Source organism: Phoca vitulina, unplaced genomic scaffold (genome assembly GCF_004348235.1).
Source record: "Phoca vitulina isolate PV1807 unplaced genomic scaffold, GSC_HSeal_1.0 scaffold58, whole genome shotgun sequence".
In the NCBI taxonomy this organism is placed as follows: domain Eukaryota; kingdom Metazoa; phylum Chordata; class Mammalia; order Carnivora; family Phocidae; genus Phoca; species Phoca vitulina.
In genome coordinates this window covers 9,799,903-9,824,146 of record NW_022589761.1, presented here as the reverse complement: position 1 = coordinate 9,824,146, position 24,244 = coordinate 9,799,903, and the positions used below count along the sequence as shown (strand labels likewise).

General features: G+C 52.6%; 1 protein-coding gene across 2 annotated transcripts; it reads left to right on the top strand.

Annotated features, from left to right (window-relative positions):
• Window positions 1-235: 235 nt before the first annotated feature.
• NUMBL (NUMB like endocytic adaptor protein) lies at window positions 236-24,079 on the top strand. 2 transcript variants are annotated; one of them, XM_032390545.1, is made up of 10 exons: window positions 236-439; window positions 3,784-3,868; window positions 5,454-5,593; window positions 6,513-6,587; window positions 6,676-6,750; window positions 7,694-7,834; window positions 14,572-14,761; window positions 18,090-18,392; window positions 21,262-21,384; window positions 22,681-24,079. In XM_032390545.1, the coding sequence occupies exons 1-10, from the start codon at window positions 416-418 to the stop codon at window positions 23,292-23,294; spliced, it is 1,770 nt and encodes a 589-aa protein (XP_032246436.1). In that variant the 5' UTR covers window positions 236-415; the 3' UTR covers window positions 23,295-24,079. The 2 variants fall into 2 exon arrangements, with proteins under 2 accessions (XP_032246436.1, XP_032246435.1); XM_032390544.1 differs by having other exon boundaries at window positions 237-439; window positions 18,087-18,392.
• Window positions 24,080-24,244: the final 165 nt, after the last annotated feature.

The following is a 24,244-nucleotide window of genomic DNA, read 5'->3' as shown; positions in this document are numbered from 1 at the left end:
GAGGCTCACATGCTGGCTCAGCCAGGGACTGGCCAATGGGCGTGGCGGGGCGGTGGCCGCACCAGGGGAGGCGGGGTCATATCTGCGTATAGGCGTGGCCTGCAGGCCAGGGGGTGGGGCTTGAGCCGGCCAGGCGCCGGGCCGGGGCGGGGTTTTCTTGCATATCCCGCAGGCGGCGGGCCAATGGGCGGGGCTGGGGCGGGGAGCCCAGGCAGGAGGGGCGCTCCCCCGCCCCCGGAACGGAATCCTCCCGGGGAGCGGAGCAGGCTCGCGCGCGTGCATCCCGCACCATCCCCCGGCCTCCGGCCCCGGCCGGCGTCAGACCGAGCTGCCGCCGCCGCCGCCACAGGAGCAGCAGCGCTCGGGGATCCGGGCCCAGCCGGGGCCGCGGGAGGCGGGGGCGCCCGGGCCCTGGATGTCCCGCAGCGCGGCGGCCAGCGTGAGAAGGGCGGGAGAGGGGGACTGGGGTGGGGGGCGGCGCCGCTGCTGATGTGGCGGAGGGTGGGAGGCGGCCGCGGCGCCCGGATGGAGAGAGGGTGCCAAGGCTGGGGAGGGTGGGCCTGGGTGGGGGTCCAGAACAGGCCCCCTCCAAGCCAAAGCTTGAGAGACTGGGGTTCGGGGCACAGGCCCTCTCTTGCCAAGGCTCTTGGACATAGACCTGCCCCTCAAAAAAAAAAAATCAAGGACAGGGGGACAGATTCTAGATACAACTCCCTGGGCAAGGTTTTGGGGATGGGGTCCAGGACACAACCCCACATCAGGCCAAGGCCTCCAGGAGGCCGTTCCAGAGCAGACGCAATCCCTACCCCTCCCTGCCTGAGGTGGTCTCTGAGCACAACAACCCTCTAGGCAAGGTGTTGAGGATGGGGGTCCCTGGGCACAGCTTCCCCACCAAGCCAAGGCCTGGGGGGGATTCCAGGCACAGTCTGTACCCAGGCCTCAGAGACGTCCTGAGCACAGCATCCCCCCCAATCCTTGGGCGGCGTCCCAGGAATAGCCCCTTCTCAAAACAAGGTCCCTGTGCCTGGGACTCCACCCCCCGCCCCCCAGCCTGAATAAAATAGGGAAATTTCAGGCAACCCCCAAGGGCTTGGTCAAGGGTCCCTGGGGCTGCCCAGCTGCCTGGGAGCGGCCCCACCCGCAGACAATGTGCTGCCTCCCTCTCCTGGGTATGGCCCCCCAGGCTCCAAGATTCAGGCTGGGGGTGGGGGGCGGCTCCCCAGGGACCCAGTGCAGCCCTGTCTGTCTGCAGCGTCTGCGGGTGACGGCGGCTTTGTGTGTGGTACCTGGGGGGAAGGGGGGAAGCAAGCGATAGGGAGGTGGCTAAGAGTGTGACCCGGTGTTTGTGTGACCATGGCAGTGTGTGTGTGCGTGCGTGTGCGCTGGAGCTGGTGACTCTGAGGAATCCTGTGCGTGTGTCTGTGTTTTGTGGTTGTGTCTAGTAATGTGTACGATGGTGTCTGTGTGTGACCCCAGCATTTGTGTGACTCTGTGTGTGTGACAGCTACTCCTTGTGCAGAACCCTGTACTTTTTAGTCTGTGTTTGGGTGTGCATGTGCATGGTTGCGACCGTGTGGTTGTGTCTGTGATTACGTCTTTTGTGACCCTGGGTGTGTGCTTTGGTAACTATAACTGGGTTGTGACAGTGTGTGTGTTGGGTCTGGGGTTGGGCGAGTGTGTGGCCGACAAGCTATGGGTGGAGCTGGGACTGTGTACGTGGAGTTGTGTCTATGACTGTGGCCATGTGCCACTCGCCCGGTGATTTGTGAGTGTTTGTGGTTGCGTCTATAACTGATTGTATACGTGGGTCACACATATGTCTATGTGACACACAACTGTCCCTGCAACTCTGGGTATGTGCCTGCCATTATATATGAAGACACATGGTGCCCGGTTGTGTGATGGCCCTGTGACGTGTAGGACAACGGTTGTGTGTTCATGGTCACATCTGTGTCTCCATCTAGCTCTGTGTGTTGATACTAAGTGACTGTGGGCATTTATAGTTGTGTCTGCATGGGATTTGGGTGAAAGACTGGAGTAGGGGTCTGAACCCCTGACTGAGGTTATTTCATCGTGTGTGACTCAAGCTCTAGTTGTGTCTGTGTGTGGTGGCACCAGGTACTGTGTTTGTGTGTGGGGGGGGTCTAGGTGATTGTGGCTTCTAGATTTGTGTGTGACCTGCGTGTCTGCGACCCTGGGTGATTCTATGTACGTAAGTGTATGTCGTGGCCCGAGAGAGTACGCGTGTCTATAGCCGTGTGGCTCTCTGGTGTGTGTGTGTGTCCCTGTGTGCGTGCTGGACCACATGGGTTTCCATCTAGGTGATGTGGTAACCGGGTGACTCTCCTGACTGCGTACACGGCTCTACCAGGAACTGTGTCTTCTGTGTAGACGCAGCTATGAGCCCTATGTCCAGGTCACCGCATTTCTGAGCTCTGTCTCTTCGTCACTGTGTGCTTATGACGTGTGACGTAGAAGTTGTGTGCTGATGTCTCTCTGTGTGAGATACTGTGCGTCTGTCCACATGGCGCTGCGACTGTACGTGGCCACAGGCTTCTCCCTGTGTGTTTGTGATGGGGTGACATGTGCAGCCGGGGATGGGACACTGGGGGACTGTGTCATGGCCAGGGTGTATGGCTGGGTAACGTGGACACTGATGCTGTGTGGCTTGGCACACGTGGCCATTTCTGAAACGCGTATGGCTGGAACTGTGAGCCAGCAACCGTCTGGCCGTACCTGAGCGTGGCCATCCCGAGGGCCAGTCGTTTCTGGGTGGTTCTATGCATGTCTTCAGTGTGCGTGCCTGGTCCTCTATCCCGCACAGGCCAGGGCCGTCCGTGTCTCTGTGTGTGGTTGGCTGGGGAGGACTCTCCATGTTAGGTGTGGCTGGTGCTGTGACCACACATGTGTCCCTGTGACCGGGCGTGTGTGACCGTGCAGCACCTGAATTCGTGTCGGTGTGTCTGCGTGCACCCAGGACCACACATCATCGGGCAGCAGTGGAGCGCGCGTGACAGGTGTGTGTGGCTGGGACCGTGTCCGTGCGTGACTCCGTGCTGATGGGCGACCTCTGACCGGTGTGACTCTAGGTGCTGCAACACGAGTGTGTCGGGCGGGGGCCTGAGGAGATGTCACTGGGAGGGAGTCCTGCTCCGGTGCGTGTGCCCGGGCCCGGCTCTCCGTACGCGGCTGAGAAAACAAGAAGCGACCAAACATCCAGTAGCTGATGTGACCAGATGTTCGTGGCAGCGCCCGGGCAGGCTGGGGCTTGCTGTTCACATGGACAAACGTTTGTGTCTGTGAACACGGATGTGTGACCAGCTGGTGATAGTGGCAGACGCCGTTTACGTGTGTCTGTGTGATGCGGCGTGTGCAGCTGGGTGGTTTCTGTGCATAGTCACACGTGCGGACCTGTGCCCAGGGGCCGGGGACAACTCTAGACCTGAGTTGCATGCATGCACGCATGTGACAGTATGTTTATGTGTAGCCTGGACATGTGTCTAGGGGTCAAGGCCACTCCCTCCTCACACCATCCCCTTGGGTACTGAGGGCCTCCTGAGGCCAGGACATCCCCAACACATGCCCCCCGAAACACACCTACTCATTCCTGGGCCCTTGCTACCAGGTGGCTGGTCTCCCTAGTAACAGTTGCTATGACAACCGGGGCTCTCATCAGGGAACCTGAGATGGGGGGGTTTGGCTGTTGTCCAAAGAGGGGGTGAGGTAGGGGACTGAGCCCCAACCCAAGCCAGTTTCTCACCTTCTCCTCCCTTCCTTGGGCAGGGCGGACCCAAGAGGCCTGAGCTGCATCTGCCCCCAGCCCCCTGTGGGGCCCCGGGGCCCCCCGAAACCTCCAGGACGGAGCCAGGTGAGTGACCAGCTGGGGCCAGGGCAAGAGCTGAGTGAGTGCGTGGGTCTGCCTCGCACGACCGGGGGAACTGTCCCTGTGCTCACACGGGCTTAATCACACTCATGAGTGGACACCTTCGAATGTCTTCCCTGCACACTCAGTGACCGTCAATCACACCCTCACAAATAACACTCATGAACACACTCTCAGACAACAACCTCCTGCTCTCACACATCTACCCAGATACTCGGTGGCAGAGACACACCCTCAGAACAACACGCATGAACCCACACTCTCTACAACAGCTACACACTCTGACACACACACCCTCCCAAACAAAAGCCACAGACACACGGCCTCACCACCAACAGCGGCACTCTTGGCCAGAGACACGGACTCTCGGATAACTCAGTCACACACTGTCCTAGGCGACAGCTATCGAAGACAATAGCCACACCCGCACACAGACACACAGCTTCAAAAACAACGGTCATGGACACACCCTTTCGAAGACAACAGCTTCGTGCTCCTACACATGCTCACAGGCAATGTTCCCTGACACACAGTCCATGACCACTCTCACACTTAGATACCCTTCAGCAACAACCTTCCGGGACCTTCACTTACGGACAACAACCACACTCCTGGACACTGACCCCCTCCCAGACACACTTTCACAGACAACCATTCTCAGACCTGTGTCCTTCTGTACATAGTCTTCAGAAATACACTCATAGATTATCGCTGTATGCTCAGATCTAGACACTGTTCAGGAATATACCAGTTGCACACTTGCTTGCACACACACACACACAAACACACAGAGGCCCCATCTGCTGGTGGTGCTCTATCCTGGTTGGCCCCTCATGCTCCTCCTGGGACTGTCAGGATGGCTTATCAGTCAGTGAAGACTGTCCCCACCTCCACTGTGGCCACTTCCACTCCCCCACCTTCATCTGATGCTCACAGGTGCACACCACCCTGGGGGCTCCTGCCTTCGACTAGACACAGTTGACAGAGGGGCGGACCTCAGAGGGACAGAGACAAGCCCCCAGCCCCCACACCCTCTGGCTTGGGTTCTGGACCTCAATCCTTGGACTTGCTGAGTCTCCCCACATTGAACCCGTGCAACTCCCAACTCTCGTGCTCTCTGACCCTCTCATCCTCTGACCTCCTACCCCTAAAACCCCTGGCCTCATGACTCGTGGCCCCTACAGCTTCTAACCCCTGTGCCCTCCAATGTCTTGACTCCCCATTAGTTTGGATCCTCATACTTCCTGTCTCACATCCCTAATCTCCAAACTGCTAAAAGCTGTGATTCATGACCCCCCCCATCCCAGACCTCCATGTACTTTGGCCTGAAGTTTTTCTTCTGAAGCCCCACTGCTGACTCTGGCATTCCCCTGCCTTACCCTGTCCCCTGACTGTTGCTGATGCATGTTCCCTGAATGCCATGTCCTTTGACCCAGTGACCCCCCCCAACCCTGTAACCCAAATCCCATGTTATCTGACCCCATGTTTCCTGAGCACTGTATCCATCCCCCTGGAGCCCATGCCTCCGGCCCCCGCCCTTAACCCGCGTGCCCCTGTCCTGTGTCACCAGAAGGGGCGGGCACCATGAATAAGTTACGACAGAGCCTGCGGCGGCGGAAACCAGCCTACGTGCCCGAGGCGTCGCGCCCCCACCAGTGGCAAGCAGACGAGGACGCGGTGCGCAAGGGCACGTGCAGCTTCCCGGTCAGGGTGAGTGGGCGGGGCGCGGGCGGGGATGTGGGCGGGGCGCGGGCAGAAGCTGTGAGCTCGCGGGTCCCGGTGCTGGGCGGGCTGGCTGAGGCCCCGTTCTGTACAGAAGACAGGTCACATTCCCAAAGAGCTGTGGAGCCTGCTGGAGCAGGACCCCAAGGTCTGGGCCCCTCAAAGGCGGGATCAAAACCCAACACATATTCTCTTGTACCAGGAAGGTATTACCTGGGGAGCAGGGGGTACCTTCTTCCTGGAGTCACCCTATTCTGTGGGAGCTCACAATTTCCACAAGGCACTGGACGACTCTTCACAACACACACTGCGCTTCTGTGAGGGAGACAGCAGGATTCAGGTTCAAATCCCAACTCAGCCCCCATCAGCTGTGGTCACAACCGCTGTGTTTCCCTTCCCCCAGAAGCAGACATGGAGTGTGAGGGGTCCATCTGGAGGTGTGGGAGACGCTGGTGGGGCTGAGGAAGGGTAGGCAGCCCATAAAGGGTGTGTCGCTAACCTGCAGCTGTGGGCACCCCAATAGCCCTGGGGAAGAATGCTGGGAAATAGAGCCATCCCAGCCACAGGGTGAGGGAGCTGGGGTGAGCGTACCCCAGCTCCCATCGGTCATCGGTGGGCCAGTCCTGAGGCCCAGAGATGCAGACACTGTCGTCCAGAAGGAAGAGGGTAACGTGTTAAGGCCCAGGAATAGAGGCAAGATGGGAATCAGAGAACGCCTGCTTCAGCATTCTCATCTGTATATCTGGGATGGGAGCAGAGTACCCGCCTCACAGGGCTGAGGTGCAGAGTGGATTCATATGTATGATGGGCGAGGGACCTTGCGTTACGCATCACAGCTGCTCAGGGGACACTGGGAAGGTATCGATTACTGTGCTGATTTCCATGCTCCCGTCTCCTCCCTGCCAAGTACCTGGGCCATGTGGAGGTGGAAGAGTCCCGGGGGATGCATGTGTGTGAAGATGCCGTGAAGAAGCTGAAGGCGGTGAGTGCAGGGTGGAGCCGGGAGGGGGCCACCTCAGACCCCAGGAGGCAGCCCTGACCAGGCCCTTTATCCTCCTCCCCCGCCCCAGATGGGCCGGAAGTCCGTGAAGTCTGTCCTTTGGGTGTCAGCCGACGGGCTCCGAGTGGTGGATGACAAGACCAAGGTAGGAGGCCTGAGGGGGTGGCAGGGGGCACCGGTGGGCCCCTCACCTCCCCCCCGCTTGAATCAGGGCTTAGGACGCCTTCCCACCCACCTCCAGGATGTCCCTCCCTCCGGGGCCTTCTAGACCATGTGCTCCCGCAACATCTTGGCACACCTCGTAGTCATAATTCAGGACTGAGTTCTGCAGTTATTATGAGCTGGCACAGATAGTGGGTGTGATCACAGGCTGTGGAGCAGCCAGCCGTCTTAGCTCAGATCCCAGCTCACCCACGTATCTGCTGGGTGACCCAGAGTATGAGCTTTAACCCCTCTGGGCCTCAGTTGCCTCATCTGTGAAATGAGGATAAACATGGAGCCTGCCCTAAATGAGAAGGTAGGTTCACGCAGTGTAAAACAGTGCTTGGTGCAGTATTTGTGCTCAGATCAGTGGATGTTAGCTGTGCTGGGTTTATTGTCAGTGCACGCGGCCAGGATCTGAGTATCTGTTTGCTCACCGTTGATTTCCCGGCCCAGAGACTGCCCAAGGAGGCAGCAGCACATGACAAGAGTTAGGTTAACAACTAAACAGGATTGATGCCTTTGCACAGGCGGTTCCCGAGCGCAGAGAGACCGTTCCCTGCCTTTTTGCCTAGTTAATACCTCTTCCAGGAAGCTCGGCCTGTCTCCTTAGCAAGCTGAGTTGGGCACCTCCCCATGGCTCCCACTGGTCCCTGTGCCTCCCCCGTCCCGGCCCTGACCCCTTGCCCGTGTCTCTCTCTGGTGATGGGCCTGAGTCCCACACTAACGGGGGAGCCCCATTCAAGCAGGACCCACCTCTGTTTCAATGAGTGCGGCGTCCCCGACCCCGTTCAGGACAGGACAGAGAGCAGACACTAAGGGAGTGCTGAATGAATACGTGAAAGATAGTTCAAGTTCCTCTCCTGGTTTCCCTGGCCACCATCCAGGACCTGCTGGTAGACCAGACCATCGAAAAGGTCTCCTTTTGTGCCCCTGACCGCAACCTGGACAAGGCTTTCTCCTACATCTGTCGGGATGGGACCACCCGCCGCTGGATCTGCCACTGTTTCCTGGCGCTCAAGGACTCTGTGAGTATCACCGAAGCCGGGAGGAAGCTGGCTGACTCTTCTCTCCTGCGGCGTCAGGCCAGCCACTCACCCCTCCTCTCCGTGCCCCGTGTCCTCACAGCTCCTAACTTAGAGTTCAGGGAGGCTGGAGGGAGTTAATACAAAGTATTTGGAATGACGGCTGGCACATCAGAAGCGCCCAGGAAAACATTAATTATCATCTTCCTCATTATCCATAGTTCTGCATGTTTCTCTTATTTTTGTTTTTTATGAGGGTTGTATGCATATAGTAACATGCACAGGTGGTCTGGGCAGGGCTCCATAAACTCGTGCTTACATAAAAACCCCAGCCAGGCCAAGTTGTAGAGAGTTTCCTGCCCCCAGCTGGTCCCTCAGGCCCTTCTCAATGATACCCCCAGGGTACCCACTCTTCTTTTAGCCTCGATTCACTGTGCCTGCATCAGGGTCCCCGCCGAGAATCTGATGGAAGCCACAAATGGACTGTCTTCTCAGAAACATTCTCTTAGTTAGGATTCTGAGGCTGTGACAGAAAACCCCCAGCTGCCAGTCATTTCAGTGAGATAGAAGTTTGTCCCTGGTTCGTGTGAAAGACATCCAGAGGCAGGCAGTGCAGGATTGGTGTGGCTCCTCTCTGCCCATCAAGAGCTGCAGCTCCTTTATCTTGTCGTGGCACCGGAGTGTGGCCTCCACTCCATGATCCAAAATGGGTGCACATGCTCCAGCCTTCGCATCTTCATTCCAGCTACATAAAGGAGGGAGGTTCCTTCCACTGCACTGCTGCAGAGATAAATCCAGCTTCCCAGTGTCCCAGGTTAAAATTCTGAAAAGAAGGCATGGGATTGACCTGGCTTGGGTCAGGCCTCCCCTTGGTCCAGGGAGCGTGGAGCACACAGACTGACATCCAATATGGAGGAGGACCTCTCCAAAGGGAATTTGGGGTGCTGTTATCAAAAGCAAGGGGAATGGATACTTTGCAAGTAAAACAACACGTACCCCTCTCAGATTTTCACGGGATTCCTTCGTATTTCAGAAATCCCCACCCCAAGAGCTCCGAACTCCCAAAACTGGTCAGTACTCCCAACTTCCTCACTCATACACACACTCTCAGACCTCAAACCGGATGTGGAAAACCAATGTGAGAGTGTCGGGATGGATTAGTCAGTACTGGTGAGTGCCTGCCAGGGGCTAGCATGGAGATCTCAGAAACCAGAGCCTCGAGCAACTGCGTGTTTCCTGAGCATAGCAGCCTAAGTTGTATCAGCTATCTGTTGCTGCATAACAAATTGCTCCAACGTTTAGTGGCTTAAAATGACAGTCATTTATTATCTCTCAGGGGTTTTGTAGGTCAGGGATTTGGACGCGGCTCAGCTGGGTGGGGCTGGGTCCAGGGTCTCTTATTGCTGCTACAATCCGATGGTGTTTGGAGCTGTAACCTCAGGAGTCCAGCTGGATATCCCCACTCTTCACGTATCTCAGGATCTCTCCACAAGGACTCTCTGGCAGGGGGGTTCAGGAGAGCTGAACTTCTTACGTGGTGGCACACGGCTCCAAAGTGAGTAGAGAGAATGAGAGAGCTCGCACCTGCTTGGTCTTGGTCTTGGAAAGCACACAGCCTTGCTTCTGTGGGATTCTCTTTGTCCAGACGTTTGCAGAGGTCTTCCCAGGCTAAGTGGGGAGAATACAGACTCCACTTCTGATAGGGGAGTGACAAAATTCTGGAAGAGCGGGCGGTTGCCAGAAATTTGTTATGGCTATTTTTGGAAAACACGTGGCCACATGGTTAGTGTGGATTCAGTGTCACACCACCTAGCTGTGGGACATGAAGCCCGAGTGACTTTCCTCTCAGGGACTCAGTCTCTTCCTCCATGAAATGGGGGTGTTAGCAGTGGCTGCTCACAGGTGTGTTGGGGAAGCATTCGTTAGGATCACACCCAGAAAGTTCTACACAGAGTCCCATAACATGTGTTCAGTCACTAGGAATAGTTGCTGTCATTTGAAAAGTACTTGGGATGGGGGGCGCCCGGGTAGTTCAGTCAGTTAAGCATCTGCCCTCAGCTCAGGTCATGATCTCAGAGTCCTGGGATGGAGTCCTGCATCCAGCTTCTCGCTCAGTGGGGAGTCTACTTCTCCCTCTCCCTTTGCCCCTCCCCCTCTTTGTGCTCTCTCTCTCTCTCTGTCTCTCTCTGTGTCTCTCAAATAAAATAAAATCTTGAGAAGTACTTAGGGGTAAGAATCAAAGCAAGAAAAGAGCAAGGCCATCTCCTCTGGGTAAAGAGCGTGACCTTCTCTGCATTCCCTTCCACTTCTGAACCTTGGGTTTGAAGCATTAAGCAGCAGAACTCCCAGGATTCCCCAAGTGTAACTTTGTTTTTTTTTGAGGTGCAATTCACATGAAATTCATCAGATTGAAACGTACACTTCAGTGGCATTTAGTACACTCTCAACCTTGTTGTTCATCACCTCTCTCTAGTTGCCAATATTCTCATCGCTCCTAAAAGGGACCTCAGACCCATTAAGCCGTCACTCCCTGTGCCCCACACCCTCCTCCCCAAGCCTGGCAATGGCTAGTCGTCTTTCTGTCTCTGTGGAGTTACCTCTTCTAGATAGTTCATACAAATTGAGTCATACGGTATGTGGTCTTTCGCAACTGGCTTCTTTCTCTTAGCATCATGTTTTTGAAGTTCATCCTCATTGTAGCATGTCAGTACTTTTTTATGGCTGAATAATATTCCATTGTATGGATATATTACACGTTGTTTAACTTTCATCCACTGATGGACATTCGGGTGGTTTCTACCTTTTGGATATTGTGAATAGTGCTGCTATGGATATTGGTGTGCAAGTATTTGTTTGAATACCTGTTTTTAATACTTTGGGGTCTATACCTAGAAGCTGGATTGCTAGATCATATGCTAGATCTATGTTTAAATTTTTGAGGAATTGCCAAACTGTTTTCCACAGAGGCTACACCGTTTTACATTCCCACTAGCAAAGTACAAGGGTTCCAATTTCTCCACATCCTGGCCAGCACTTAATACTTTCCTTTTTTTTTTTTTTTTTTTTAATTATAGCGACCCTAGGGGCACCTGGGTGGCTCAGTTGTTAAGCGTCTGCCTTCGGCTCAGGTCATGATCCCAGGGTCCTGGGATCGAGCCCTGCATCAGGCTCCCTGCTCAGCGGGAAGCCTGCTTCTCCCTCTCCCTCTGCCTGCTGCTCCCCCTGCTTGTACTTTCTCTGTCAAATAAATACAAAAAAAAAAAAAATTATAGCCACCCTAGTAGGTGTGAAGTGGTATCTCATTGTGGTTTTGATTTGCATTTCCCTACTGTCTAATGATGTTGAGACTCTTTTTATGTGTTTATTCGCCATTTGTATATCTTCGGAGAAATGTCTATTCAAATCCTTTACCCATTTTTTTTTTTTTTAAGTTTTTTTTTTTTTTTTTTTTTTTGACAGAGAGAGACACAGCAATAGAGGGAACACAAGCAGGGGGAGTAGGAGAGGGAGAAGCAGGCTTCCCGCCGAGCAGGGAGCCTGATGCGGGGCTCGATCCCAGGATCCTGAGATCATGACCTGAGCCGAAGGCAGACGCCCAACGACTGAGCCACCCAGGCGCCCCCCCATTTTTTTTTTAATTGGGTTGTTTGTCTTTTTATTGTTGAGTTGTAAGAACTTTTTATATATTCTGGATACTAGATACTTATCAGTTTTATGATTTGCAAAAAGTTTCGCCATTCTGTGGTTTGTCTTTTCACTTTGATAGTGTGCTTTTTTTTTTAAAGATTTTATTTATTTATTTGACAGAGAGAGACAAAGCGAGAGGGAACACAAGCAGGGGGAGTGGGAGAGGGAGAAGCAGGCCTCCTGCTGAGCAGGGAACCCGATGCGGGGCTCGATCCCAGGACCCTGAGATCATGACCCGAGCCGAAGGCAGTCGCTCAACCGACTGAGCCACCCAGGCGCCCCTGATAGTGTCCTTTGATGTACAAATGTTTTTAATTTTGATGAAGTTCAATTTATCTTTTTTTCTTTTGTCATTTGTGTATTTGGTGTCATATCTAAGAATCCATTGCCAAATCTAAGGTCATGAAGATTTACTCCATGTTTTATTCTAAGAGCTTTATAGTTTTAGCTCTTACATTTAGGGCTTTGGTCCATTTTGAGTTAATTTTTGTAAATGGTGTGAAGTAGGGGTCCAACTTTATTTTTTCCATATGGATATCCAGTTGTCCTAGCACCATTTGCAAATAAGACTGTTCTTTCTCCATTGAAGTTTTGGTACCCTTACCGAAAATCAATTGACCATAGATGTGTAGATCAATATCTGGCTCTCAATTCTGTTTCATTGATCTATATGTTATCCTTATGGCAGTATCACATTATTTTGATTACAGTAGCTTTGGAGTGCTATTTAAATCAGGAAGTATGAGTTCTTTTATTTTGTTCTTTTTCAAAATGACTTTGGCTGTTCTGGGTCCTTTGCAATTCCATGTGAATTTTAGGGTCAGCTTTTATATTTCTACAAGAATCTATTGGGATTTTGGTAGGGATTGCATTGAATCTATAGACCATTTTGGAAATATTGCTATTGTTAACAATATTAAATCTCCCAATCCATGAGCATGGGATGTATTTCCATTTATTTAGGTCTTCTTTAATTTCTTTCAGCAGTGTTTGTTAGTTTTCAGCATACATGTCTTTGACTTCCTTGGTTAAATTTATTCCTAACCATTATTTTATTTTTTTATTATTATTTTTTTTTTATTTGAGAGAGAGAGAGAGAGAGAGAGAGAGAGCATGCACATGGGGGGGAGGGGCAGAGGGAGAGAGAGGGAGAAAATCTTAAGCAGGCTCCACACCCAGCACAGAGCCTGACCCAGGGCTCCATCTCACGACCCTGAGATCATAATCTGAGCCAAAATCAAGAGTGGGATGCTTAACCAACTGAGCCACGCAGGCGCCCCCATTTTATTATTTTAGATGCTATTGTAAGCGGGATTGTTGTAACTTCATTTTTGGATTGTTCGCTGTTAGTGTAGATAGGTATAACTGATTTTTGTGTGTTGATCTTGTATCCTGCAACTTTGCCAAATTCATTTATTACCACTAATAGTTCCTTCGTGGATTCTCTACGATTTTCTATATATAAGACTATGTCATTTGTAAATAGAGATAATGTTATTTCTCCCTTTCCAATGTGAATGCCTTTATTTCTTTTTCTTGTCTAATTACTCTAGCTAGAACTTCTGGTACAGCATTGAACAGAAGTGATGAAAATGGGCATCCTTGTCTTGTTCCTGTTCTTAGGGAAAAGCTTTCACTCTTTCACCATTGAGTATGATGTTAGCTGTGACTTTTTATCAGATTGAGGAAGTTCCCTTCTATTCCAAGTTATTTGAACTTTTTTATTTTATCATGAAAGGGGGCTGGATTTTGTCAAATACTTTCTCAGCATTCATGGAAATGATCGTGTGGCTTTTTTCCATCTTTCTGTTAATGTGGTGTATTATGCTGATTGATTTTCATATGTTGAACCAACCTTGCATTCCTGGGATAAATCTCACTTGATCATGGTGCATAACCCTTTTCCTGTGCTGGTGAGTTTAGCTTGCTAGTATTTTGTTGAGGATTTTTGTCCCCAAGTTTATCTTTAAAAGGTGGCTGAGCATCTTGGTTAGGAAACAGAAGTCAGATCAATCTCATTCTCATCCTAATTCTGCCACTTGCTTATTGTAATGGATGTGTTGACTAAGGTTCAATTTCTTTGTCTATACAATGGGTTCATAAGCATATCCACCTCCTGGGATGATTGTGAGGATTCCAACAAAGGATGGACAGATTTACTGGGACACCTTTGTGGTGTTTCCCTGTGCCTGGCTCTTGGGCTGGCTCCCTGTGTTGTATGCCTTGCATATATTAGTCCATAGATAAATCTTGCAACAACCCTGTTAAGTGAGTGCCGTTAGGGCCCCCATTTTACAAACAAGGAGGCTTGGGCACCAAGAGGTGACGCGGATCTCTTGAGAACACACAGCTGGAAAGCAGGAAGCCAGCATCATTGTGGCCTTGGAGCCTCTCAAGTAGGCACTCAATGGGGGCTGTTGTTCTCACCCCCAACGTTTTATGACAAAATGTTTTCAAGCACGCAGGGAAGCCGAAAGACTTGTATGGTAACCAGTCCCCTGTACACCCACCACCCAGATCCTGCCATTAGGTCTCTGCGCTTACTCTATCGCTCATCTGTCCATCCCATTTTTGACGCATTTCAAAGTTGCAGACATTAGAATACTTCCCCCCGACATTTCGAGCATGCATACCGTGAAGTAGAATTCATTCATTTCCCACTCATTTTCTTTTAAAGTCAAATACATGCTGTGCACAGACCCAAGTATGTTAACAACTACATATACTTGTGCAACCCAAGCCCCCATCAAGACCTAGAACATTCCTCCACTCCAACCAAGCCTCCTGCCCCTTCCCAGTCAGTTCCCACCCCACCCCTACCCCCTAAGGAACAGCCACGCTTCGGACTTTTTCCACCATAGATTAGTTTTGCTGGTTTTAGAACTTCATATAAAGGGAGCCATACAGCACTGCACTCTTGTTTCTGGCTGTTTTCACTGGGAGCTGTCATCTGTGTCCCGAGGTGGGGGCGGGGGACTTGTCCAGGATCACCCGACACACCGAGCGGGTGGCACCCAGGGCTTTGGCGTCCGGCCTGACCTATCTTCCCACAGGGCGAGAGGCTGAGCCACGCCGTGGGCTGTGCCTTTGCGGCCTGCCTAGAGCGGAAACAGCGGCGGGAGAAGGAATGCGGGGTCACGGCCGCCTTCGACGCCAGCCGCACCAGCTTCGCCCGCGAGGGCTCCTTCCGCCTGTCCGGCGGCGGGCGGCCCACTGAGCGAGAGGCCCCCGAGAAAAAGAAAGGTGGGTGCTGCCCTGAGGGCATCCAGTTTGGGGGGAGAGCGGCAGAAGCACAGGGAGTCTGCACTTCACAAAGCACAGCACCAACCACAGGGTTTGGTTACAGTTTACAGAGCTCACTTCTATTGGGCAATATTGTGCAGGCCACAGATTCCAGCAAAACTCACCAGCGCTCCATTATCTGCTAAGTCAGGGAGGCTTGGAGGCATTTCAAATTGTGTGTCAAGGCCAGTTAATGGCTTGTGAAGTCAGCTTGGTGGATTGTGGCTGGCTGGCACTGAAAAAAACTGAAATAGAAAAGAACAGAAAATATCAGATTAGCTGAATGTATTAAGGTAAATGTAGTTCAATGATACTTTTATTTCAGTGTATGTCTTTGCGCGCGCGTGTGTGTGTGTGTCTGTGTGTGTGAGACAGGTTACTGTGTAAAAGGTTTTTCTTACTCTGGGTTGCCATCAAGAAAAATATCTGGTAGGGCGCCTGGGTGGCTCAGTTGGTTAAGCGACTGCCTTCGGCTCAGGTCATGATCCTGGAGTCCCGGGATCGAGTCCCGCATCGGGCTCCCTGCTCGGCAGGGAGTCTGCTTCTCCCTCTGACCCTCCCCCTCTCATGCTCTCTCTCTCTCATTCTCTCTCTCAAATAAATAAATAAAATCTTTAAAAAAAAAAAAAAAATCTGGTAATCTCTAACATTCTAGGTAAGTGGCAAATATTTTGTAAATTCTAAAACAGTGTGGTTTTTATTATTATTTTTTTGAGAGAGAGAGTGTGAGCAGGGGTAGACAGAGAAAGAGACAGAATCCCAAGCAAGGGGGTGCCTGGGTAGTTCAGTCGGTTAAGTGTCTGCCTTCGGCTCAGGTCATGATCCCAGGGTGCTGGGATTGAGTCCCGCATCAAGCTCCCTGCTCAGCGGGAAGTCTGCTTCTCCCTTTCCTTCTGCCCCCCCCCACTCGTTCTTGCCTGTGCTCTCTTTCAAATAAAAAAAAAAAATTTTAACACTGTCTGAGCCATAGCAGAACCCAGAGAATATATTCTTTTAATTGAAAAATTCTAGGTGCTTCATAAAAAATCTTTTTTTTAAAGATTTTATTTATTTATTTGAGAGAGAGAAAGTAGAAGCAGGGTGGGAGGGGAGAAGCACAGGGAGAGGGAGAAGCAGACACCCTGCTGAGCAGGGAGCCCGATTGGGGACTTGATCTTGGGACCCTGGGATCAGACCTGAGCTGAAGGCAGATGCTTAATCAACTGAGCCACCCAGGTGCCCCTCTCTCAAAATCTTAAAAAAGAAAAGAAAAAAAGAACCCCAAGCAGGCTCCACTGGGCTCGATCTCACAACCCTGAGATCATGACCTGAGCCAAAATCAAGAGTCAGTCACTTAACCAACTGAACCACTCAGGCACCCCTAAAACAGTGTGTTTTTTAAAATATAAGTATACTGTGTTCTGAGTCACAGTATTTTTTTTTTTTAATGTGGATTCTAGTTTTTAAATTTTTGGAAAACACTGCTTAAAATTTACAAAGAACTTACAGTGGGGAACTGACCCAGATTAAAGGAGACTAAAGAGATTTGACAAGTAGTAATAAATGCACGGTGTGATCCTGAATTGGATCTTAGATGATCTCCATCTATAAAGAGCATCTCTAAGGGACATGATCGGGAAAGCTGGGGACATTGGAACATGGACCACAGATTAGCTCATCGTCTTGTACCCACGTTGGATTTAATTGTACTGTGGTTCTGGAGGAGGCTGTCCTTGTTCTTAGGAGGTATATGCTGGAGGTTTTAGAGTGAAGGACGTTGCCTACAATTTGCACTTGAACGGTACAGAAAAAAAAATTGTGGAAGGGAAGAGAGATCAAATGAGTTAACTGTGGGGAGCATAGGTTAGGAGAACATGTGGGCTCAGTGTTCCATGATTAGATCTTGTTTGTAAGTTTAAAATATTTCTAACAAAACAAAGTAAAAAATAAAAATAAAATATTTCTAACTAAAAAGTTAGGAAAACAGAAGTTTTTATCACTAGAATATTAGAGCGTCCAGAGTATATTTCTTTGTATAAATTACATGACCATTTACATACCTCTTGACAAATTTACAAGTTTTTCACAGGTTACAAAGTATTTTACTGTTTACATCATCTATTCGAATTTGTAAAGTATTTTACCATCTGCCAAGCAGATGACAAAATGAAGTTAACAGTGGGCCTGATCTAGTATATGATGTTTTAGTGCTTACGAAAGAACACACTGGGTCCACGGTTCTTCACAGTGTACAGATGTTTCTTTACTGTTTATAGAGGCTGTTGGCATTTACAAGGAACGTGCATTCACTTTAGAGTTTGCAAAGGGTTTTGCTGTTTCCTAAGGATGTGATCATTTCTAGGTACTTTGCAATGTAGAAGGCATTCACAGCTTACACAGCAAAATGAGAGTTTACGGAGTGTGGTATGATTTGCTGAACACACCACCCAGCATTTCGCTGTAGATGCGCTGATTTACAGCCTCAAGGCACCATGCTTGCCCTTCGACAAGGAGCTCCTTCCAATTTAGGAGTGACGGAGCAGTGCACTTTCCACAAAGAATGGAGGGGCTGCAATAATCTGGAAAATTCCCCAGAGGAAGAAGTGTGCCAAGCTGGGTCTAGAATGCTAAGTAGCAACTGGAGGAAGGGGCAAAGTACCTGAGTTGGGAAGAATGGTGGGAAGTGGAGAGAAGGAATTGCAGACAGAATGACAGGAAGATAGCATGATGTGGAGAGAGCAGGCCAGAGGGAGAGGCAGGATTAGGGTATTCGTTTAGGACACAGACTGGAGTCAGCCTGCCCCTTCCTAGCATTGTGGCTTCAGCAGAGTCACTTACCATTGCTGGGCCTCGGTGTCCACATCTGTAAAATGGCGATAATGCTCATATCCGCCTCACTGGGTAGTTGCGAGAATGGAATGACTCCATACTTGCCAGGCACTTGGAACAATGCCTGATACATGCGTCATGCTCCAAATACGTGTTCGTTAAATTAATCAGAAAGGGAGACAGAAGGTCTCAGAAGGGCAAACAGCGGAAGCAGCAAAGAAAGCCAGACTGGGGACAGAAAGCGAGAGATACCCAGAAGGTGAGGTTGGAGGAGGAATCCCCGAGGGCCTCCTGGGGCAGGCGGTACTGGCGTGGTGGGGATGAGAGACATTTCAGGGCTCTGACCAGCCTGTCGTGAGGACAGGCAGGACACAGTGGGTGAGGAAGGCAGCACTGGAAGATGATCAAGGGGACTTGGTGGGAGAGGAGCGAATGCCTAGGTGGGGTATCTAACCACCTGTCTCCCCCATGTCTCCAGCAGAGGCAGCAGCTGCCCCAACTGCGGCGCCCGGCCCTGCCCAGCCTGGGCACGTGTCCCCGACACCGGCCACCACATCCCCCGGTGAGAAGGGTGAGGCGGGCACCCCAGTGGCTGCAGGCACCAGTGCGGCCGCCATCCCCCGACGCCACGCCCCCCTGGAACAGCTGGTTCGCCAGGGCTCCTTCCGTGGGTTCCCGGCACTCAGCCAGAAGAACTCACCTTTCAAACGGCAGCTGAGCCTACGGCTGAATGAGCTGCCATCCACACTGCAGCGCCGCACTGACTTCCAGGTGAAGGGCACAGGTGAGCCCGGGGGCTCAGCGGGAAGGAACATCAGGAGCAATACCATACCGCCGTCCGTAGTGAACACCAGAGAGGGAAGAGGTAGTAGACACCTTGATCGATTAGCACTGTCTGCCAGGGGAAAGGAAAGAGAGGTGGAACACGTCGTGGTCGATTAGCAGCATCTGCCGCCAGCAAGGGAGAGAGCGGTAGTATAAATGATGATCGATTAGCAATGTCTACTATTGGCAAGGAACGGCAGAAGGATGGCACAAGCCTCGATCGATTCGTAATGTCTGCTGTGGTTAGGGACATGAGAGGTGGCTTTCATCACGATTGATTAGCAGAGTCTGCCAGGGGCTCGGGAGAGGGGAGAAGCTGCCTAGATGCCATTGTTTGCTCAGGAGGAGGCTGAGACTCCAAGCATTTGGCCATTGGAGCCATAAGATCTAGCTAGGTGAAGGATACAGGCTCAGACAAAGGGAGGATTGCGACGGGTTAACAATGTCTGCCTGAGGCAGGGAGAATAGAATGACGGCATATGGCACGATCTCCTGACAGGGTCTGCCATGAGCAAGAAAAAGGAGCGAGGTGGCACACCATATGATTAATTAGTGAAGGTTGCCATGGATAAGGGAGAAGAGAGAGCAGCAGAAGTTATGTTAGCTCAAGGAGGGGCTCCCAGAATTTGGCCAGTGGAGACAGGAGGTGAAGAGCACACATGAGCATGGGGGTCAGGGGTCAAGGAGCATAGTGATGGGTTTGCAGTGTCACTGGCAGGCAAAGTATCAGGCAGAGGCAGCACCCATCATCGTTGGCCAGCCATGTCTTCCAGGGACAGTGCTGAAGAAAGAGGCAACACATCATCATCGATTAGCCATGTCTGCTCTGGGTGCTGCTAGGAGAGGCAATGGAGCTGTTCTGTTTTTCTTAAAGGGGAGATGGAATTGCAAGGACCAGTGCTCTCTCTTAGCCATGAGGTCTGGCCAGGTGAGGGGGAAGGCGAGCAGAGTTCAGTGGGGAAAAAGCATCGTGTTTGATTACTCATGTCTGCCACGGGCCAGAAAAAGGAGAGAGAGGTGGCATAGGTCATGATCTAAAAGCCACGTCTGCGTGGGAAAGGGGGAAGAGAGGTGGCCCAGTGCCGTGTTCTGCCCGAGGGAGACAGGCAAGAGGGCTGCCTTTCCTCCCAGCTGTTTGTGAAGTCACGGGGTCTGGTCCGCTTTCCTGCTTCCCTATGCCAGATCGGAGACGCCCACCTCTTATGGCCTTGGGGACTGGCGTGGGAGGTGTTGATCTGTGTCCGGAAGGCTGGGCCGCTCCCAAAGGTGACTGCTAAGCAGATGCCAATGCTGGTCGAGAGTGACGCACAAGCGCTCCCTGTCCTGCAGCGTCCCTCGGCAGTCACACACCCTCGCGCTTGCTGTCCTCATGCAGCCTGACGCGAGCACGCTCCCTGGCTGCCCCTGATTTGGAAGCTTCATGCGCCTGGAACCAGTGGCACACTTGCTTGGGTGTGACCTGCCCCCCAGAACTTTCAGATCCATAGGAGTCACGGGTGCCACACACAGAAGTCATACACTCAATGTGACTCAGAAGTCACACAGCCTCGGAAGTCACAGAAGCCAATGTTTCCCTTGACACACACTTGGGCACGTATCCAGATAGCCCACGAGGAGGTACACACACTCACAAACCACACACCCGGATTCACGCAAACTCGAAAGTCACATCTCAGATTCACACGCGCTTGCAAAAACATTTGTGTGTCACACGGGGGTGGCTGGATTGGCTCACGCTTGGGAAGCACAAGCAAGACGCCACGTGCCTGGATTTTGGTCACCCTGAGATGTCACACCCTCAGAAAGCTGCACACCCATTTGGACTAATCCAGTCATCCTAGAATTGACCTGGAAACCGCTGCCCTTCCCACCTGGGCACCCCCACATCACACCTGCGAAGCCCTACAGCCGATTTCTTTCTGATGCTCATCAGAGCATCACACAGGTTCCCTTGGAGACAACCGCTTGCTGAGACACCACACCCCACTGGTATTTCTCCGTCGTTTGTTTGGTGTGGTTTTTTTTTTTTTTTTTAATATTCTGCATTTATGACACTATTTTATTTTTTGAATATTTTATTTATTTGAGAGAGAGAGAGCACAGGTGGGGGGAGAAGCAGAGGGAGAGGGAGAGGCAGACTCCCCACTGAGCAGGGAGCCCGTCGCGGGGCTCGATCCCAGGGCCCTGGGATCATGACCTGAGCCGAAGGCAGACACTTAACCGACTGAGCCACCCAGGTGCCCCTCTGTTGTTTATTCAGATGACACCTTTGTTCATCCCAAGCCCTTGTGAGGCCACCATACCCGCTCAGGTTTTCCTGGCTGGCTGGAACAGGTGCATCTCTGCCCTCATGATGTATGCTCTTGGCCAGGCCAGGTGTGGTGGACAGGGCCCCGCTTCTCCACCCAAAGTCGGACAAGTGATCCCCAGCCGGTGCACAACAGTGGGGCCAACATCCATCCTGACAAGTCAGTCCTGTTGCCGTCTATGTGGTTGGACATATTTTTAATTAATATATATTGATAAACATTTAAAATATTTCTTCTGGTTTGTAGCTATACCCAGATCTCGAGGTCCTCCTTGGTTTGGGGGTCCCTGTGACTCTTGGCCGGCGCATGTCCCATACCACTTGGCTGTTGTGTCACTCGGGTGTAACATCTGCACAGAGTTAGCCTATTTATGGCCACGGCCGATTGGTTACCGCAGAGTGGACCCGTGACCCACACACCCCACGATCCCAGGCCGTCAGAGGGGGCCACCTGAGGGCACGGGGTTGAGGGCAGGGCCCGGGCCTCTTCGCTGACCCCCACCCTTCCCTGACTTCCCAGTGCCCGAGATGGAGCCTCCCGGCGCCAGTGACAGTGACAGCATCAGTGCTCTGTGCACACAGATCAGCTCGTCCTTCGCCAGCACCGGAGCCCCAGCGCCCGGGCCGCCGCCGGCCTCAGCAGGTAAGCCCAGCCCAGCTCCTGCAGCAGCCACCCGGCAGTGCCCCGCCTGCAGCCCCGGTCAGGGCTACCTCCCGGACGCCAGGGACCTGGGAATCCCACGAGCTTAGAACCGTGGATCATCTAAGGGCTATGGGACCATCCTAGCACCATGGAGTCCGTTTCAAGCCTTGGATCATCTTAGAATCCCAGGGTCATCTCAGAGCCATGGGTTCATCCTAGAACCACGAGGTAACATTAGAATCACGGGGTCAACTTAGAACCACGGGATCAATTTTATTTTATTTTATTTTTTTAAGATTTTATTTATTTATTTGACAGAGCGAGACACAGCAAGAGAGGGAACACAAACAGGGGGAGTGGGAGAGGGAGAAGCAGGCTACCCGCTGAGCAGGGAGCCCGATACGGGGCTCGATCCCAGGACCCTGGGATCATGACCTGAGCCGAAGGCAGACACCCAACGACTGAGCCACCCAGGCGCCCCCCACAGGATCAGTTTTAAACCTTCCTGTCTCAGAACCATAAAATTTAGAAACCTACAGCCTTAGAATCACAGGATATTAGAACCTCCAGATTGGGAACCATGAAACCTTGGAATCACCCTAGAGGCATGAGCTTATCCTAGAACCACGGAAGCACTTGGAACTGCAGTATAAATTGAGAACTCTAGAATCTTTGAAAGCACAACCTTAAAACCACCGAACCTCGCTCACTATGTTGGAACGGTACAGTACACTCTTGAGAAAGATCCACGCAATCTTAGAATCCTAGCCTCCCAAAACGATACATTGTCAAAATAATCAGAACTAAGGGTGCTATTAAAAATATTTAGTAACGGGATGCCTGGGTGGCTCAGTCGGTTAATCTGCTGCCTTCTGCCTTCGGCTCAGGTCATGATCCCAGGGTCCTGGGATCGAGTCCCACATCGGGCTCCTTGCTCAGTGGGGAGCCTGCTTCTCCCTCTGCCTGCAGCTCCCCCTGCTTGTGCTCTCTAACAAATAAATAAAAATCTAAAAAAATATATATATATATTTAGTAACAAGTTTGGCACTGACCGATCAGAAGGGAAGCTGGGCTGGTGATTGTCAGTCTCGCCCGTACTCTTCCATCTTAGGACCTGAGAATCCCAGAACTGTGTTTTCTGAGCACTTCGGAACCATTCCGTGGTGCAGGGTGGTTAAGCCATTTGCCCCGAAGTCGACACAGCTAGTGAGGAGCGGAGCTGGATGCAAGGCACACAGCTGCAGGGTCCAACCCCCAGCCTAGGGATCTCTCAACTGTCCCCTCTCCTCTCTCTAGGAACTTCTGCCTGGGGTGAGTCCTCCGTGCCCCCTGCAGCGGCCTTCCAGCCCGGGCATAAGCGGACCCCTTCGGAGGCCGAGAGGTGGCTAGAGGAGGTGTCCCAGGTGGCCAAGGCACAGCAGCAGCAAGCGGCCTCCGTGCCCCCCATGGCCCCCGCCCTGCAGCCCTTCCCCGCCCCCGTGGGGCCCTTCGATGCCACGCCCGCCCAGGTGGCCGTGTTCCTGCCGCCCGCACACATGCAGCCCCCTTTTGTGCCCGCTTACCCGGGCTTGGGCTACCCGCCCATGCCCCGGGTGCCCGTGGTGGGCATCACACCCTCACAGATGGTGGCCAACGCCTTCTGCTCAGCCGCCCAGCTCCAGCCCCAGCCCGCCACCCTGCTCGGGAAAGCCGGAGCCTTCCCGCCCCCGGCCATGCCCACTGCCCCCGGGGCCCAGGCCCGCCCACGCCCCAATGGGGCACCCTGGCCCCCGGAGCCGGCCCCTGCCCCGGCCCCTGAGTTGGACCCCTTTGAGGCCCAGTGGGCAGCATTAGAAGGCAAACCGGCTGTAGAGAAGCCTTCCAACCCCTTCTCGGGCGACCTGCAGAAGACCTTCGAGATTGAACTGTAGCCCGCGCCGCCCTGCCCGCCCCAGCATCTCTGGGTGCCCCACACCTGGGCATGGAGGCCCAACCTCTCCCTAGTCCCGGTCCCTGGGGCTGCGCCCCCCCAACACTCCCTCTAGCCCCTTCTCTTGATCACCCCCCACAACCACTACAGAACTGACATTGTACGCCCAGATTGCGACAGGATGGAATTCAGGGATGGACCTGGCCTGGCTACGGGACCCATTTCACTGCCAGACTTAAGCTGGCAATGCCCTTCCCCCCACCCGCACCCCAGACACAATGGGATGGCCACAGTCCCACTGAGTGCCCTCGGTTCAAGCGACACGTCCCAGTTTCTGTTGTTGACCTTCCACCTTCCAGTGTTGGGTGGGATGGAAAAGGGATGCCCACTTTGGGACTCCTCTGGGCCCCACACGAGGGCCCACCCCAAGTCTGGTCATCCCCTCCCATACACAGCACAAGCAAAGGGCTTCCCTCTGCCCACCTGCTGCGTTCACTGCCAATGCTGTGCTCACCCCTATCACCCCCTCCCCCCACTCGGGGGGGGCACATCTTCCTTGGGCCAAGGTCTCATGGGGGCAGGGGCCAAGTTGGGGGCCCAGGAGGCGGGGTAGGAGGAAGGGGAAGGAGATGCTCAGTTACCTCACGTCAGTGCCCGCTGGGGAGGGGTCCGGGACGAATGGGGGGGTGCCTGGCGGGTACTTTTCTATCTTTTATTTCCAGATTTTTTTGTATCTAAACTTACAGATTTGTATTATACAAGGACAGCCAATAAAGGAAGAATATAATGATGGCCCTCGGGACAGCGGGGTGTGTGTCAGGGTGGGGGGGGGATGGTGTGGTGGCAGAACCTTACCTCCTGAGCCATCTCTTAAAACAAGAGGGAGTAAAAAGGGTCTCCCTGCACCATAACCTCTGAGTCATAACATGGTAGCAGGGAATGCTGACCCAG